The sequence below is a fragment of the Protopterus annectens genome, chromosome 1.part2, assembly GCF_019279795.1.
Source record: "Protopterus annectens isolate FY-2018-M chromosome 1.part2, PAN1.0, whole genome shotgun sequence".
NCBI lineage: Eukaryota > Metazoa > Chordata > Ceratodontiformes > Protopteridae > Protopterus > Protopterus annectens.
The window spans coordinates 989,880,386-989,899,460 of record NC_056727.1 but is presented as its reverse complement, the minus strand read 5'-3'; the positions used below and the strand labels follow the sequence as shown (position 1 = coordinate 989,899,460).

Here is a 19,075-nt window from a genome sequence, read left to right as displayed (position 1 = left end):
TAGTAATAAAGTAAAGCAGTGTAAGGAACTGTTACTTGTTGGGAATGGTTTAGATGTTGTAGTAGATGGAATAGATGGGATGTGGTAGGTAAGCTAATAGAAGGTAATGGCTAGTTTAGACAGTGAATAAATTAGGTAAGAGTTGTGCGGTTTGGCTGTGGTATGAGAGGGGTAATGATTGTTATTGGTTGATAGCCTGAGAGGGGGTAGCCTGCTATTGGATGTTGGGGTAGGGGGTGGAGCTGAGGATAGAATAAATGTAATTGACGTGAGGGTTGGTGGAAATGGAGGTAGGGGAGCGGAGTGAGACCAAGCAGAGCGAGATGACCCAGGATGAGCAGAAATCACTCAAAAAAAAAAATCAGTGAGACAGGTAAGTAAAAGTAGAGTGCATAGTTATATGAGGTTGATAGGGAGGTGAGACAGTGATATACGAATAGGGGAAACTAAAGTGAGGGATAGAAGTGCAGGAGTACTTTACTAGAGGAGAATTGGTTTAGTAATACCCATATTTATGGAGACACGATAAAATGAAGTATTTAGGAGTATGGGTTAAAAAGGATTCTGTTATGGCAGCTAAGGATATGTGGGAAGAGACTAAACAAAAGACGATACAAAAACTGAGAAACTGGAAGCTCTTGTTTATGGATAGTAAGGTACAAATAGTAAAAATGTTTTTTAATACTCTTAGTTTTATATACAGAGTCGGGCATGTTTTTAATCAACTAGAAGATAAGCTGTGGACAGCAGTTAATAAAGAGTTGAAGGATTTTATATGGTAAGTGAAGAGGGTAAGAGTCAAGTGGGATAAGTTGATTCTTTCAATAGTACAATGTGGATTAGGATTACCTCATTTGAATGGATATTTTAGAACTACACAGTTAAAGCTTATATACATAACAGACACAGAAAGGGATGATGATGAAGTGAGGGGGGGATAGGATTCAAGAAATAAGGAGAGAGTGGGATTTTGGATGCAGATCCACAAGGAGAATAATAGCAGCCATACAGAATATTATATTCATAAAGTAACAGAAGGTATTCTAAGAACTAAGCCAAAACAAGAGTGGAGAAATGAGATTCTGCAAATAAGATGACTGCAATTAGGGGTACAGAGAATAGACAAGAGGGGTCTGGAATTTACTGGAGAAAACTGACAAAGGAACCCAAGGTATTGGGAACAAATAACTAGAGATGGAAAGGTAATAGAATAGGAAGAAGCCAAGAAGACAGTTGGACTGCAGGCAAGAGACTGCCTTCCTTATTAGGGACTGATACCAGAGAGAAAGGGATAGGGCAATCCTAAGTGAAAGACCTACTCTGGTAGAATGTTTAGTTAAATCTAGAGCAGCACTGTTGTTAAAAAAGGGATAATTAGTAGGGCATATAAAATATTGCGCAATAACTCTAGGGATCAATCAGAGAAGGTTAGAAAAGATTGCGTAGAGAGACTGAATAAGCAGTTCACAAGGAAGGGAGGACATATGTATGGCTCCCAAATATGCAACAAAGTCTAGAAGATTTAGGACTTTTGCTTGAAATGTTTGCATACGTATTTTTATACCCCAAACAGACTCCAAAGACTTTTTTCTCAGGTAGATGGCAAATGGAGGTGTGATGGGGAAGAAGGAGGTAACTGGGAACATATGTTTTGGGAGTTTAATGAGTTAGCAGACTTTAAACGTTCACTACACTGTACTCTATAAGAAATATTGGGTGAGCAAATAGGTGTAACTAAGGAAGTTATTTTTGAACAGGGATAGAAGATCTGAATTACCTAGACCTAGTGAGGCCTTGTTAAGTTTAATTCTGGTGACTGCCAAAAAAGCAATTACTAGAAAATGGAAATCATAGTCTAAACCAACTGTATTTCTAGTAATAATCTTGTAACAGAAATAAAAGAACTGGAAGTGACATCTTTAGAAAAGGGCAGGAGGATACTACATAGAATAAATGGAAATTGTGGGAACAATACCTGCAAAATAGTGTTTTGGAGGAGGAGTGAGGTTTAAGGAAGGCAGGAATTGAACAAATTATGTAATGTATTGATAAATGTACATGTAAAAGCATGTATGTGATATATAATGTTTGTAACTGTGAACATGTTAACATGGTTTATTTTCTTTTGTATAAATGCACATTTGTGTATGTTTTAAGTGATAATTCAATAATGCTGCTAAAAAAGATAATTGTCTTCAACAATTGGCTTGGATTCTGGTGTCATTCTAATGGGGTACAATATATATCAGCCTGGGACAAGATGGTAAACAGTCCAAACTGCTTTGCCAGGAGTGGCCTGCATATCTGTCTCCCTAAAGCTTCCATATATTGGCTAAAACCTTCTCCAGCCCCATTGCGCCTTTTTCAGACAATGTCCATCAATGTCCATCTCCAAAAACTTCCAGCATAACTAAACAGAATTAGGACAGCACTAAGATACTGCTGCTCAATGTTAGAAGCCCCTGCAAAAAAACACCACACGGTGCAAGCACTACTTAAATGTAGATACATGCATTGTCACAGAGATTTGGTTCAAGACCAGTGAAAGCACTCCATCACTAAGGGCTTCAATGCCTACCACCGCAGTAAACGCAGGGACTAAAGGCAAAGGTGTCACAGTAGTGTTAAAAACATCTTACCACCAGGCTCATTAGACAAGACAATGACTTGGAACATCTGTGTGGCTAACTTATTCTAAACAAAACCTTTATAATTACAAACTTCTTGGACCACTGAGTCCACACTTCAACCAGGGGAGATAAAGTCATGGATTTGGTCCTTACCAGTATAGGATAGCTTTGCTTCCTTTCTATTGTAACCTCCTCTCTGGTCAGATCAGACCACAAGTCAGTCGCATTCGCCTTAAGACTGAAGCCAGAAACATCCTCCACTACCTCATATTAAGGGTCTTGCAAAGACTAATCTACTAAAACTGAGTGATGACCAGACTAAATTCAGAAGACCTTTCCATCTCACCTGTCCTGCTACATATGCAGAATACTTTACTGCCATGTTTTATGCACATGTTAATACTTGCATAGGTTCATAGGAGATTACTAAGCTAATGGCTTAAGAGCCCTTGCAGGTTTAGCCAATATAACCCGATTTTACCCAATATATGACCCCCTAGGGGCAAGAAGATGGCATGGGTTTGTGTTTATGATGAGTATCTTACAAATTGCCCCTGTGTGTAAGTTGCATAGGTGCTACCCCAGGTGTGAATTTGTGATTCCCCATCCATTGATCCAAATTGCATTTGAAGAGGGCCAGGGAAGGGCTCTGCTTAAAGTGAATAGGAATCCTCTTCTAAAAAGAGGCAATCTCTGAGACACATATCTGTTTCTCCAGCATATTTTGTTTGAATCAGTGAGTAAGTTTATATTCCTAGATCAGGTGACCCTTGTGCTTTTTGACTGGAGGATGTGTAGCAGCTCTGCCAGAGCTGGATTTGTGAGTGTCATGTTGGTCAGGCATAGGTCACCCTTTAATAGCCAGTAGGAGACAGAGTAAAGGGATAGGGCTTTTAGTCTGTTTGAATAGGACATGTTGTTTACACCCTGTATTTTCAATTGTGAGGAACCTCTGAGGTCATTCCAGCTGCTGGAAGTGGTCAGTCAAATACATACCAAATGGCGGATTGTACTCAAATTATTGGTCAAATGAGGGCTGAGTACAGCGGGACTATAATTTCCTTGGATCTGAATGCATTACCTTTACTTATAAGTTGTGCCACATAGAAGGACTTAGGTTACTATATCCATGTGTTTAGCTCCCTCACCTCTGAATCTACTCTTAGGGGTTTGCTATTAATGTTGTAATTTGCAGGGGTATTTGACTTCCCAAAGGATATGATACATTTTTTCACATTTAGTTTTTGGCCATGGTTCTGGCACCAATCATTTGTCTTAGCTAGACCCTTCTGAAGGATATCTACATTGTTGGGGGATACAGTGATTGCCCCATCTTGCAGTAGTCTGCAAACTTTGTCATCCAGATGCCTTCCACATTTGCCTTGACTTTAGAGAAGTATATTCCGAATAGGAGTGATCCCATCACTGAGCCCTATAGCGCACCACTAGCAACTGGCTTCTTGCTGGATCTGGATTCATCCACTTTAACCATGTGTCCTGTCAATGAGCCAGTTGGCTATCCATCTGGTGACTTAGGGATTTGTGCCCAGTTTTGTGAGTTTATTTATAATACCAGAGTGGGTAGTTGTGTCAAATGCCTTGGTCGGTTGAGGTAGGTGGTATGTACTGTTTTACCCTCATCCGTGGGCTTAGTGACTTTCTCAAACAAATCCACCAGATTCAGTAGGCATGACCTGCCCTTGTCAATGCAAATTAGGTTAGATCCAGTATTTGAAGGTTTCTTATGTCATTATTTATCAGATCCATGATTATTCTTTCCATGGCTTTAGCTGCTCAAAGCTAGGCTAATACCTGCCTGTGACGCATATTCTGATAGCTCAATCTTGTCTGTCTTCATATAGTCCAAGGAGGTATGTTTTGGGTCATTCACACCCACATGGACTATAACTGAATCATAGTGGTACTTAGAGGTAAGTGACCTTAGTGATTGTGTGATCTGGTGAACCCTGACCCCTGACAGGCAGCTAACTGTAACCTTCTCATTATCTAGCCTGGTAAAGACACATCAGTGTGTCTCATAATGGAGTGTCCTATGACCAGAATATTGGGTTGTGGAGTGTTTTGCCATATGGACTTGGTAGTTGAGACACAGTGAGATGCGGCTTTATGTGTTTTGATAGGAATTGTCTTGATTGTGTGCATGTGGAGTTTTTGAGGACTACACCTGAGATGTCTTTGAAGTTTGGGTAAGTTACATGGGAACACCCCCACATATGTGGGTCTATGTGTGTGGTTCTTTGTGGGTGCAGTGAGTGATGTGTGTCAGTCACTGACAATCTGTTGCTTTTTGTGTCTGTATGTGAGAGTCTAGCCTCTAGTGTCAATGTGTAACTACATACAGTGGATATAAAAAATGAGATCACAATAAATCATTTTAAAACTTTTCCCACCTTTAATGTGACCTATAACTTGTACAATTTCAGTTGAAAAACAAACAAATCTGTTTGGGGAAAAATATAAAAAATAAAAAATGTACAATAAGCTGGTTGCATAAGTGTGCGCACCCTTAAACTAGTACTTTGTTGAAGCACCTTTTGATTTAATTACAGCATTCAGTCTTCTTTGGTAGTGGTAACTATGGTAGAAATATCAGAAACAATGCCCAACACTGTGCAGAGCTAGTAGTAAATATCATCACATACTCGGACCCAAAGGACATAGCCAATTTAGTAGTGGACAAATTCAGCTCCAGCTTCAACCTCCCTTCCCCTCCAGTATTCTTAGATCAAATACCCACATCCCCCCTCCAATCTTCCAAAAACAAATTCTCAAGGCATTATCTAAAGTCAAGAACACTACATCTGTGGGGCCAGATAACATGTCAGACTGCTTACTTGTCAGCCAGAAGCATGAAGTGTCAGATGCCCTTCAGAGGCCATTCAACATGTGCCTCAAAACAGACATTATGCCAGATGAATGTAGAATCGCAACAGTCATGCACAGCAATGGAGCTACAAAAGATCCACTTAATTACTGACCCAGCCTCATCTGTAAGGTTATGGAAATGATCATTATGGAACTAATAAATTGTGATATAGGTGACCTAAATACTCTCGACCCAGCCCAGTTCATGTTTGTCAAGAACAGGTCCTGCCTACTTAACCTGTCACAGAGACAGTTGACAGGGGTAGTCAATGCACACTATCTTGACCTTGCAAAGGTGTTTGACACAATCCCATACTCTGGCATCAGAGATAACTCTCGCAACTAAATGTGAACCCATTTTTTAACTCATTAGATAGGAAATTAGTTCACAGATAGAACACAAGAAGTAAGGGTTAGTAGCTCTACCTTCTCCAGAAGACCTGTCACTAATGGAGTGCTCCAAAGTTTAGTTCTTAGGCCACTTCTCTTTGGCATTTATTTATCAGATTGCGGCTGACTGTGTAGTCATCTGAAAAATTGGTGCCATAATAAACTCTCCAGAGGATGCCATAATCCTACAAGAGGGCCTGTCTTAAACGAATAGTTGATGACTGAAACTTGTTGTCAAGAAATGTATAATCATGTCCTTTGGCAAGCATGACTATCAAACTGACAACACTCCCTGAAAACTGATCCCATGGATAGAAGTGTGGGAACCTATGTTGATATTGAACTGTTCTTTGATCACTACATATCCGCTGTTGTAAGGAAGTTCATTTTCGGCACACAACTTGTATCGAAAGATAAGACACCCAGATCCATGGATGTAATTGTTTCTCTGTATTCTGCACTCTTTAGGCCGATCATTGAGAATAATGCCCCTTTTAGTGTGTACCTTTCCAAACACTTGCCACAGCTGGAATGACCACATCAATTCCTTACTAAAAAAAAATCTAGAGTCTAAATCATAAAATCTTTTCAAACCTCCTCAAAGCCTTGTCTGTCTTCTCAGTGTCATACTGGCTACTGAGAGGCGACTTCTGCATCACATATAGAACCTTGATAAACCCTGTTCTGTCAGACCTGTTGCACATTCAAAGTCCAGTGGTATCAGAAACACTCAGTCAAGGGACGTCAGTCTGTGTTACAAGATTAACAGAACATGTTGGAGAGAGAGATTTGTATCATATAGAATACTGCATTTATGAAACCAGCTGTCCTTCCACATGAAGCAGAGTACTTCTCTTACTCTATCAAAAGTAACTTGGTGGAATGGATGGGTAACTGCAAATTCACACTTGGTTTAGCATCATGGCCCTCGTGGAGAGGGAAAACATGTATGTATGTATCCAATATATGCTTGTGCGGCCTGTCTTTCAAATTCATACTGGCGTGGCCCATCTATAGTGGTTCATATTGTAGAAAGTAAGGACTAGTAATTACCATGGAAATGCATGGCTAGGCTTCTTAAAAATTCTCCCAGATCAATAGCCTAGTAATTATCTGTGAACCTTCAACTGTTTCTCCTGGAAAATGGTATTCATCATTTGATCATTGTTACTTTACTTGTAACAGTACAAGCTGAATTCTTTCTCTTCATCCAGAGCAGGCTTTGCCTACTCTCCAGGGTTTTCTGGAGTCTAATCCTTCTTCCTTCTTGTTCTTTTTTTCCAAAGCTCTAGTATTCATCCCATGTAGCTTAAGCTACTGCAACAGTGATCTAACGAAGAACATAGTACAGCTGTGTAAGTAAACTTGCCTTAACAGTAAATGATCAAGTAGACCACTGTTGCAGTACAAGCACCCCACCCTCATTTACCATTTTTTGTTTTATATATATATATATATATATATATATATATATATATATATATATATATATATATATATATATAGTTTATTTGTGTCTTTCGGCTTTTTCCCGGTTAGGAGTCGCCACAGCGGAACTCCGGTCCGCTAATGATTGGCAGCAGAGTTTTACGTACTGGCTTGCCGGGCCTAACACACAACCTTCAACGAAGGAACGCCCGTCCACACATGTTATATATATATATATATATATATATATATATATATATATACACTCACACACACACACACACACACACACATATATATATATATATATATATATATATATATATATATGGGTTCATGTTAGATCAATGAAAATCCACATCCATTACAACCGGATCACCGAGATGAGATTGCCGACGCTACACATCCCCGACAAAGGTAAGTATATGTATTACGGCATGGAATCTATTCCCGTGACCATAATACACTGAAAAAATAAACAGTTGCGTGTATAGCAGGGGGGCAAGGCCCCCTGCACCCCCTACTTAAATATACCAACTCCAAGATCGCACCACATTGCGGAAATGGTAATACATCTCATTCTGCACTACTCACCATTGTTGGGGATGTGTGGTGTCGGCGATTTCGTCTTGGTGATCAGGTCGTCAGGGATGTGGATTTTCATTGATCTAACATGAATCCATATATATATATATATATATATATATATATATATATATATATATATATATATGTATACACACACACACACACACATATATATATATATATATATATATATATATATATGCACACACACCATTTTTTGTTTTTGTTCTTTTTCTTTTTTGTCATTCTTTTTCTGTTTTCTTAGCACATACATAACTGGCAGGGCTCTAGCCTTCCTTATTCTAAGACAAGAAAGTTTGGCTCCCTAATCACTTTCTTTATAATGATGTTCTCAAGCTCCCTGATCTTTTTGTTTTATAATGCTGTTCTCAAGCTCAACAGTGATTAGGGAGTGTTGAAGGTGCCCTAAAGCTTTGGAAGCTGGCTGTAATTCTGATCCTTGGCAGGAAACGTTCTATATAGCTTGGGGTACTGCAACAGCGATCTATTCGAACATCTACTGCTATGGTACCCTTACTTACACAGCTGTACTTTTCTGTTGTACAGATTTGATTTCATGCAGCTACAAAACATGTATAACTAGAAAATGTAAAAGCACTGTTTATTCTGTTTGCTTACAGACCGTCAGTGTTCCAGCAACCAGTGATTTTCTTAGGAGCCGATGTTACGCATCCACCTGCTGGGGATGGAAAGAAACCCTCTATTGCTGCCGTAAGTCTTGCAGATGCTTCTTTTGTATATAATGTTCAAGAATGGGAGTAAAGGAAATGACCGCATTATGCATGAATGACAGTAATTAGTTAAGAAGGTACTACACTGTGGGATTATGCAATGTGTTTTAGGGCCTGCCAAGTCACAATGCCAAGAGCTTTCTGGCCCTGTAGCCCTAAAGAATGCATTAAAATCATTCTGTGCACACCCTGGAATGGATTACTGTTTATAAAGTTACTGTGAGTAAGACTTTTTTTTTTTTTTTTTAATATGTGCGCTGAGCAGTTTCATGCATGGTGAGGAGAAGTGAAAGTGAAATGGATTTGTGTAAAACTGACATAAAATAGAATGTATTCTTTACTGTCGTGAAGCATTTTCCCCTTTACTAGAAGTGCCTCTCATCTTTTTTAACACCTTTATTCAGTTATCACTTAAAACTTAGGCAAACACATATATGTAACAGAAAACAAACCATGTTAACATATTCACAGTTATACATCATGTACATTCTTTCATACAGTTGTCTTTAATCCAACATTAGATATATTGCTCAGTTTCTGCCTTCCCCTTAAACCTCAATCCTACTCCAAAACATTGTTCTGCATGTATTGCTTCCACAGTTTCCGTTTTTTCTATGTAATTTGCTCCTACTCTTTTCTAAAGATCTCACTTCAGTTCTTTTATCTCCGTTACAATATTCACTACTTCAAATAGAGTTGGTTTTGGCTTTGATTTCCATTTACTAGTAATTGCTTTTTGGCAGCCAGCAGAATTAAACTTAACAAGGCCTTAGTATGTCTAGGCAGTTCAGATCCCGTATTCCAGCTCAAAAACTCATTTCCTTAGTTACATCCATTTGTTCACCCAGTGTTTCTGACAGAGTACACTGCAGGCAATTTTTAAAGTGTGCCAACTCATTGCACTCCCAAAACATATGTTCCCAGTTACCTCTTTCTTCTCCATCTCATCTCCCAACATTTGCCGTCTACCTGAGGAATTTTTTTTTTTTAGTCTGCTTGGGGTATAAAAATACCTATGCAAACACTTCCAAACAAAAATCCTAAATCTTCTAGACTTTGTTACATATTTGGGAGCTAGACTTGTGTCTTCCTATTGTTTTCTGTGTGAATTGCTTATCTAATCTCTCTTCCTAATCTTATCTGACCTCTTTTGATTGATTCCTATAGTTATAGGTTCATAGGTGTGTACTAGGCTAATGGCCCTGGAGCCTTTACAAGCCTAGCCCATAGGATTACCCTGGCATCATGTCACCCGACCTTAGTTCCCAGTGCCTCTGTCGAGTAGAGCCACTGGAGTGATCCCCAGGGTGAATTTTCTATTTCCCATCCACTCATCAAGATTTCTCTTGAAGAGGGCCAGTGAGGTGCTCTGCTTGACATGTATGGGAAGTCTAGTCCATAGCACAGGCAGTCTCTGTGTTATGAACCTGTCCCTCCAGCATGTCCTGTTGATTGTGGTAATGAGGTTGAGGTCTCTGGAGTGTGTGGTGCGGAGGGATTGGGATTTCTTTAGATGTAGCATTTCTAACAGAGCTGGATCAGACATGGCTCTGTGAGTCAAGCAGAGATTGCCTCTAAGTAGGCGATATGAGACAGAGAATAGTTGGGTTTTTGAGTCTGTCCATGTAGGAGAAGTGTTTAAGGCCTAAGATCCTCTTTGTGAGGTACTTTTGCGGCCTCTCCAGTTGTTGCAGGTGTCTAGTGAGGTACATGCCAAATGAGGCATTGTACTCAATGATTGGCCTAATGATGGAAGAGTAGAGGGAGACAATGACCTCTTTCTTCGTGGATGCAAAACCCTTAGTAATGAGATGTGACTTTCTGACCACAGTGGCAATGTGGTGGTCAAAAGAGAGGTCGCTGTCAACCTGTGTTCCCAGATCTCTTATAACGCCTTCTGTGTTCAGTGGACTACCATCGATGTGGTAATTCAAGGGAACTGGGTTTTTCCCAAGGGGGATGATGACACATTTTTTGGCATTGAGTTTAAGGCCATGGTTCTGACACCAGTCGTTGGACTCAGTGAGGATGTCAACATTCCTTGGGGAGTTAATAATAGCTCCCAACTTGCAATCGTCTGTGAACTTTATCAGCCAGAGTCCCTTCTTGTTGGCCTGGACTTTAGAGAAGTAGATACTAAACAGGAGAGGACCCAGGACCGAACACTGTGGGACTTCACTCGTGACTGGCCTGCAGTCTGACTTGGAGTCATCTACTTTAACACTGTGGGTTTTATCTGTGAGTCAGTTTGCAACCCACCTAGTGATATAGGGGTTGATGCCTAGCTTAGTGAGATTTTCTATGATTCCTGAGTGGAGAATGGTATCAAAGGCCTTGGCCAGATCAAGGTAGACTGTATGAACCACCTTGCCTTCATCCACAGCTCTGGTGACTGACTCAAAGAAGTTGACCAAGTTGAGGAGGCATGATCTCCCCTTCACAAAACTAAACTGCATAGGATCTAGAGTTTGGAGAGTCCCTATATTCTTGTTTATAAGGTCCATGATGATGCATTCCATAGCTTTGCATATCGGACTTGTCAGGCTAATGAGGTGATAGTTCCCAGGGTCTGTAGTCTCTCCTTCTTTGTGGAGAGGGATGACTGTAGCAGTGTGCCATTTGGTAGGGACAAAGCCAGAGGTGAGGCTGTGATTGAACAGCGCACATGGGTGAGGTGCCAGTTCACTCTGTAGTTCATGTAGAACACAGCCAGGGATATTGTCAGGTCCCATAGAAGCTGTATTCTTGGCCTTGGACAGTGCTGTTTTAACCTGTGCAGCAGTAATACTGGATGCCTGGCAGTCTTCTGGTGTTGTGCTTCGTCCTTTGGGGGGGGGGGTAAAGCTGGTACTAAAGCTGTCGGCCAGTATACTGGCAATATCTGTTGGCTCGGTATAGGAAGTACCATTGTGCAGTAGCTCAGAGCAAATCTGGGTATTGCCGTGGAGATTCTTTACATAACTATAGAAGGCCTTGTGGTTGTCTTTACTATCTGTTGCAATTCTGTTTTCATAGCTAGCTTTAGAGGATTTGATGAGGGATCTTTATTTTTTGTTGAGGCTACTAAGGGAGTTTTTCCAGTCTTGGGACTTTACCTTATTCTGCATCAGTTTCCTCCTCCTGTTGTAGAGTTTGTTTATGGCAGGGGACCATCAGATTGGCTTCCTTTTTTTGGAGGAGAGCACCTTGGTTGTATTGGGTATGGCGAGATCCATGCATTTGTGTACATGTTCGTACAGTGCATTGGTGTATGATTTGGCGGTCTTGCAACTATTCTCCATTTGCATGGGTGCCATGAAGTTAGCCACCTCTGTTTTTAGGAGCCCAAAGTTAGCTTTAGAGAAGTTTTTCATGGTGGTTACCTTTGTGTGTGTGTGGGGGGGGGGGGGAGGGATGTGGATTTCCAAGGTGATTAGTTTGTGGTCGGATCTAACCAGGGAAGAGCTGACTTTTGGTGTAGAGCAACAGTCGCCCATGTTAGTAATGATCAGGTCAAAGATTTTGCTACCTCTAGTGGGGGTAAGAACGAACTGGTCCAGGGCATTGGAATTAATGAATTGCAGGAAACATTGGGCAAGTGTATTGGTACATGAGTAGTTTTCCCAGTTAATGGTGGGGTAGTTGAAGTCACCCAGTATGAAAGTTGTTAGGTTGGACCCTAATATTCTCCAGGGTGCTTAGGAACGTGGAGTGTGAGTCTTGGGTCATGGTTGGGGACCTGTAGCAGGCTGCGACCTGAATCCCTGTCTTACCCACTGTTAGCTGCACCTGACGTATCTCAGATGCGTTATGTTGGTCTACCAGTCTAGAGGTGTGCACATCCTTTATGAATATAGAAACACCACCACCTTTGGTGCTTCGGTCCAAGTTCTGGGGCCAAAAGGTGTGGAATGAGTTATAGCTTGGTAGTGCAGGAGTGCTTTCTGCTGCCTTGAACCAGGTCTCTGTTATAGCACAAATGTTGATGTTCTCCATTTTAAGGAGTGCTTCGAGCGAGTGCATTTTGAGATTTAGACTTCTAGCATTGAGCAGCATGACCCTCATATTGCATTTTTTATAGCTGTTACAGTGGTAATTTGGTCTTTGGAACACTGCCTAAAAAAGGCACTGTAGGGGTGGCAAGAGCCTTGGCCAGTAATCCAGAAGCCCAGGGGTGACAGATGCTGGCCATTTCTGGCAAAGAATTGAGATCTGTCAATCATGTCATCCCAGGCAGGTACTAAATCCGCTTAGAATGATGCCAGAAACTTAGCCAGTTGTTGAAATCAATCATTTTCTGCTTGTACTGTGGTATAATTCTGGGTGATGGTAGGATGTTGCTCAGGGCTAGGGTCATACCCACCTGGGCTACATAATCCGAAAGCTCTTCCATGTCTCTTTTCATGTAGTCCAGGGAGATACGTCTCAGGTCATTCACACCCACATCTACAATGACAGAGTCATATTTGTAGCTATTGTTGAGGGACCTGAGTGCATCCGTTATGTGGTGGATCTTGCCGCCTGACAGGCAGCTGACTGTTACTTTCTCCTTATTCAACCTAATGTGTGGGACATCAGTGTGCTTCACTATCGAGTCATCTATGACTAGTGTGTTGGGCATGCTAGTTTGCCTTAGGGGCTTTGGTTGAGAGGCACACTGTTTAGGAGACTTATGTGTCTCGTGATTAGTGTTGTGGTGGTCGAGTGCATTTCTGCCTTGGAGGTCTCTGCTGTTTGGGTAGATTTTTATTGAGAGCCTCTGCGAAGGTGGGTGTGTGGTTCTTGTTTTTATGTGAAGGCAGTGCTGGTGTGTGTTCTGGAGGGCTGTGTGTTCCATGTGGTAAGGTGCAAGTGTTGACCTTCACCTTTTGACCAGCTATTCCGGTCTTGGCTGGAGAGTGCTTGGCTTACAGTTTGGATGTATAAGTGCATCTCTCGCAAGTCTGAGTGTTGGGAGGTAAGAGGAGAAGGTTGTCAGTGTACATGAGGCAGTTGCTACATTGCCTCATGATGCCCATGTTCACCATGTTAATAGGAGAAAGCATAGGGAACTGACCTTTAGACATGCCTGGAGGGGTGGGCATTAATAATAAGTACTGGAGCTGTTTCCTTGTAGAACGTTTAGTGCTGGTAGTACATTTGTGTGCTACAATAATTGCTACAAGAAGTCTGGTAAAGTGCTAAACTAATAAGCTAGTAAAAGTGTAGGAGAGGATAGAACTAGCAGATCTAAGGGAAAAATTGAAGAGCAGACTTTGGCACCGCTCAGAAGCTTACAAACAGTCCTGGATACAGCAAATATTATTGTGCAACATTTTGTATGCCCTACTAATTATCCCCTTTGTAATGGCAGCTTCTGTTCTAGATTCAACTTAAAATTCTACCAGATCAGGTTTTTCACTCAGAATTCCCCTATCCCCTTCTCTTTGCTTATACTGTGATGTCAGTCCCTTATAGGGAAGGCAGTTCTAGTGTGCAGTCCAAATGCCTTCTTGGCCTTTATCCCTTTCTCTTACCTTTCTCTTTCTAGTTATTTGCTCCCAATACCTTGGGGTCCTTTGCCAGTTTTCTCCAGCAAATTCCAGCCCTCTCTTGCCTACCTCTATACCCCTATACCCCTAATTGTAGTCATCCCTATCAGCAAAATCTCCTTTCTCCATTCTCATGTTGGTTTAGTTATCTAATAGTTTCTGCAACTTTTGGAATGTAATATTCTGTATGGCTGTTTTATTCTTCTTAAGGATTTGCATCCAAGATCCTATTATCTGTCCTTATTTCTTGAAATTTCCCCTTGCTTTCATCATCACCATCATCCCTTTCCACTTTGAATTATAGCTTTCTGCTTGTGTTATGTATATGAGCCTTAACTGTGTTGCTCTGACTAATCCCTTCAAATGAGGTAATCCTAAAGCACCTTGTTCTGTTGAAAGGATCAACTTTACCACCTGTCCCCCTCCCAGATTAAGTCCTTCAACCTGTTGTTAATTACTAACCATAACGTCTCCTCTGGTTGATGAAAATGTGCCTGACCTGTATATAAATAGAACTAAAGGAACTAAAAACATTTTCACAATGGGTGTCTTGCAATGCATATCGATAAACAAGAGCTTCCAGTTTCTCAGTTTTTGTATTATCTTTTGTTTAGTCTCTTTATTAACTGTCATAACAGAATCTCAGAATCTTTTTTAACCCATAGTACTAAATATTTTATTTTATCCTTCCTCCATAAATATGGGTATTGCTGAATGAATTCATATGAGTAGAAGTAGTTTACAATTGTAGTCTTTGTTTTGTCTTCTTTAATTTTGTATCTTGAAAAAACTTGAAACTGTCTCAGACTGTTTCACAACACTGAGATATCCTTTTCTAGTTTTATCAGGTACAAAATAATATGGTTTACAAATAAAGCCAATTTATTGATTACCATACCAATTATATACTTGAATTTGAGTCCTTTATTTTCTTTGCCATTGGCTCTAAACATATTGCAAATAACAAAGGGGAAAGAGGACATCCCTGCCTGGTTCCTCTGTTCAGACACAACTTATCAGAGAGGAACTTTCCCACTTTAACTTTTGCCTCCAGTCTTTCATATATCCTCCTAATTAACCTTATTATATCAGGAAGTGCAAATGCTTCCATCACCCTTCTCATAAAATCTCAGCTTACTCTGCAGAACGGTTTCTCTGCGTCATGACCATCCAACAACAGCAGTATTTTCTTTATATTCTGCTTCCCTCTGGATCATTGTTCTAATGTTGTAAAATATTTGCCTTCCATCCGCAAAACCACTTTGATCCATATTTATCAGCTTTGGCAACACATTTGCCATTCTTTTAGCTGTTAGAGACATAAACACTTTATGATCTTGGTTTAAAATTTAAATTGGCCTATATGAACCTGAGTCTGATGGTCTTTACCATTTTTAGCTGTTATAGCTACCACAATTTTTTTCCAGGATGGTGGTGCTTACTCTCCTTTTAAAATACTGTTAAACAAAACTTTCCATAACTTTATCACTTTTTTTCCCTTAGCTGCCAAACTTCCACAGGAATACCATCTATTCCTGGAGACTTTCCTGCAGGTTGATTGTACGTCATTTTTATCTCATCTTCTCTTATCTTAACTGTTAATTGTTGAGCTTCATCTGCCTCTAATCTTGTAAAACACAAACATTCCACCAGCAGACAAACCACACTAGTAACAACAAAGGTAGCTTGCTCCAGGAATATGCACAACCACGTATCACCAATAAGTGCACCAGCCCCTTCTTCTTAAAATAGAATAGGATTTATTCCAAACACGCTAGCCATACAAACATAAAAACTTCTGATAATATAACAGTGTTATGTTAAGCGCTTTCACCCACTACAATGTGGGCTTCCTCAGAACACTGAAACACTGAACAACCACTCCCTTTGTTTGAAATTTGGCGCCACAATTCTCTCCATCAGACTTTTAAAGTCATATACACATTTTGCAACCTTATACCTAAGTCTAAAAGTATATATGCATATAAGCAACCTATATGAACTATAAAATGCATTTGACCAATATAAATCAAGTATATCGCCTAAAATTATGTATGAAATACAACTCATAAAAAACACAGTATGTTTATATTATTGTGTGTATATTAACACATGTTTAATTATAATACAAATGGGAAAATAGAAACCTTTTAAATGGATGTTACAAAACTATTTGCTAATAGTGAACCGATTATGAACTAGGTCAACACTCTCTCAGGAGAGATATTCGATAAGCATAATAAACAATATTTAAACTTTAGCAAAATGAACACTCCAAATCCCTAAATAAAAAAATGTTTTTAATATGTCTCTAAAATGGTTTTACAAGAAATACAGTCATTGAGTCCAGGTGGGTTTGTGGCATCTAAATATAACTGCCACCACGTTTCCCTAAACGCCAGTAAAGTTTTATAGTCACATCCCCTAGGATCTATATGTATAATTTCTAGTATGGCAAATCTAAATTCATGGGTATCTCCCATCTTTTCAATATGCCTGTATTATACATTTTTGGTGTCTCTCTTTCTTATACAATAAATATGTCATAGGTGACTCTATAGTCAGGCACACTGATGTCCCACTCACCAGGCTAAACAAGGAGAAGGTTACTGTCAGCTGCCTGTCGGGTGCCAGGATCCGCCACATAACCCACACATTCAGGTCACTCCACAACAAGTACAAATATGACTCTGTCATTGTCCATGTTAGTGTGACTGACCTGAGACATACCTCCTTGGACTACATGAAGAGAGACATGGAAGAGCTCTGCGATTTTGTAGCCCAGGCAGGTATGACTCTAGCCCTGAGTAGCATTCTGCCATCGCCCAGAATGATACCGCAGTACAAGGACAAAATGATTGATTTCAACAATTGGCTAAGCTTATGGTGTCATTCAAAAGGGATCCAGTATCTATCTGCTTGGGATGACATGGTCGACAGACCACGATGCTTTGCCACAGATGGCCTGCACCTGTCGCCCCTAGGATTCCGGATACTGGCTAAGGCTCTTGCTGCCCCTATAGTGCCTTTTTTAGGCAGGGTTCAAGTAATAAATTCACCACCATAACAGGAACAGGTAAGCAAAAACTGGGGGTAATGCTACTCAATGCTAGAAGTCTAAATTTCAAAATGCACTCACTCGAGGCACTCCTTAAAATGGAGAACATCGATATCTGTGCAGTGACTGAGACCTGGTTCAAGGCTCCAGAGAGCACCCCTGCACTACCAGGCTATAACTCATACCACACTTTTTGGCCATCTAACCTGGACCGAAACACCAAAGGTGGGGGTGTGTCCATATTCATTAAGGATATCCACACCTCCAGGCTAGTTGCTCAGCATAATGCATCCGAGGTTATCCAAGTGCAACTAACTCTTTGCAAAACTGCAATCCAAATTGTAGCTTGCTACAGATCCCCCACCATGCCCCAGGATTCCCACTCCTCTTTTCTTGATGTACTGGAAAGTATTAGGGTTCAACCAAACACCGTAATAATGGGCAACTTCAACTACCCCACCATTAACTGGGAAAACTACTCATGTACTAACTCCTTAGCGCAACGCTTTCTGGAATTCATAAACTCCAATGCCCTAGATCAACTTATCCACACCCCCACCAGGGGCAACAATATCCTAGACCTAGTCATTACCAACATGAGTGACCGGTGTTCCACACCTGAAGTCAACTCCTCTTTGGTCCGATCCGACCATAAGCTAATCACCCTTGATATCTACATCCCCCCACCCCCCCATTAAGGAAACCACAGTAAGAAATTTCTCCAAAGCCAACTTCATGCTTCTTAAGACAGAAGTAGTGAACTTCATGACACCCATGCAGATGGACAATACAGTTACAACTGCTGAATCCTACACAAATGCGCTCTATAAGCACCTACATGAGTGCATGGATCGTGCTATCCCAAACAGAACCAAGACGCTATCCTCCAAAAAAAGGAAGCCAATCTGGTGGTCCCCTGCCATAAACAAACTGTACAACAGAAGGAAGAAACTGTTGCAAAAGAGAGTAAAATCCCATGAGTTGGAGGAGCTCCCTGGTCAGCCTCAGTAAGAAGCTGAGATCTCTTATAAGATTTTCCAAAACTAGCTACGAAAATAAAATTGCCACTAATTCCAAGGACAACCACAAAACATTCTATAGCTATGTCAAGAATCTCAATAGTAACACCCAGATTTGCTCTGAGTTGCAGCACAAAGGCATGAAAATTACAGAACCAACTGATATTGCCAACATCCTGGCAGATAGGTTCAGTGCTAACTTTACGCCCCCTTACCCCTTAAAGGGCCCATATCTATACAGGAAGAATGCAGAGTCCCTGTAATCACAACTACGCAGGTGAAAGCTGCACTCTCTAAAGCCAAAAACACAGCATCCATGGGACTGGACAACATCCCAGGCTGTGATTTACACGAACTTCAGAATGAACTGGCTCCCCACTTAAGCACCATGTTCAATAATAGCCTCGCATCAGGCTTTGTGCCCACTGAATGGTGCACAGCAATAGTTATCCCACTCCACAAAGGGGGAGCCACCACTGATCCTGGGAATTATAGACCTATTAGCCTGACAAACCTGGTCTGCAAAGCCATGGAACGTATCATCATGGAACTCATAAACAAAGACATTGGTAACCTCCAAACTCTGGATCCCACCCAGTTCGGGTTTGTGAAAGGCAGATCATGCCTCCTGAACCTGATCGACTTCTTTGAGGCAGTCACCAAAGCCGTAGATGAGGGTAAAGTGGTTCACACAGCCTATCTTGACCTCGCCAAGGCTTTCAACACCATCCCCCATTCTGGAATTATAGCTAAACTCAATAAACTAGGCATAAATCCCTACGTCACAAGATGGGTTGCCAACTGGCTCACTGAC

At 40.8% G+C, this 19,075-nt stretch overlaps 1 protein-coding gene across 1 annotated transcript in view; it reads left to right on the top strand.

Moving 5' to 3' along the window:
* LOC122792213 (protein argonaute-3) overlaps positions 1–19,075 on the top strand; it is a 1,955,650-nt gene that overhangs the window by 1,192,868 nt on the left and 743,707 nt on the right. Inside the window, exon 14 of the mRNA XM_044059953.1 lies at positions 8,564–8,654. Within this exon, the coding sequence (XP_043915888.1) occupies positions 8,564–8,654 (91 nt within the window). The remainder of the gene's footprint in view (positions 1–8,563; positions 8,655–19,075) is intronic.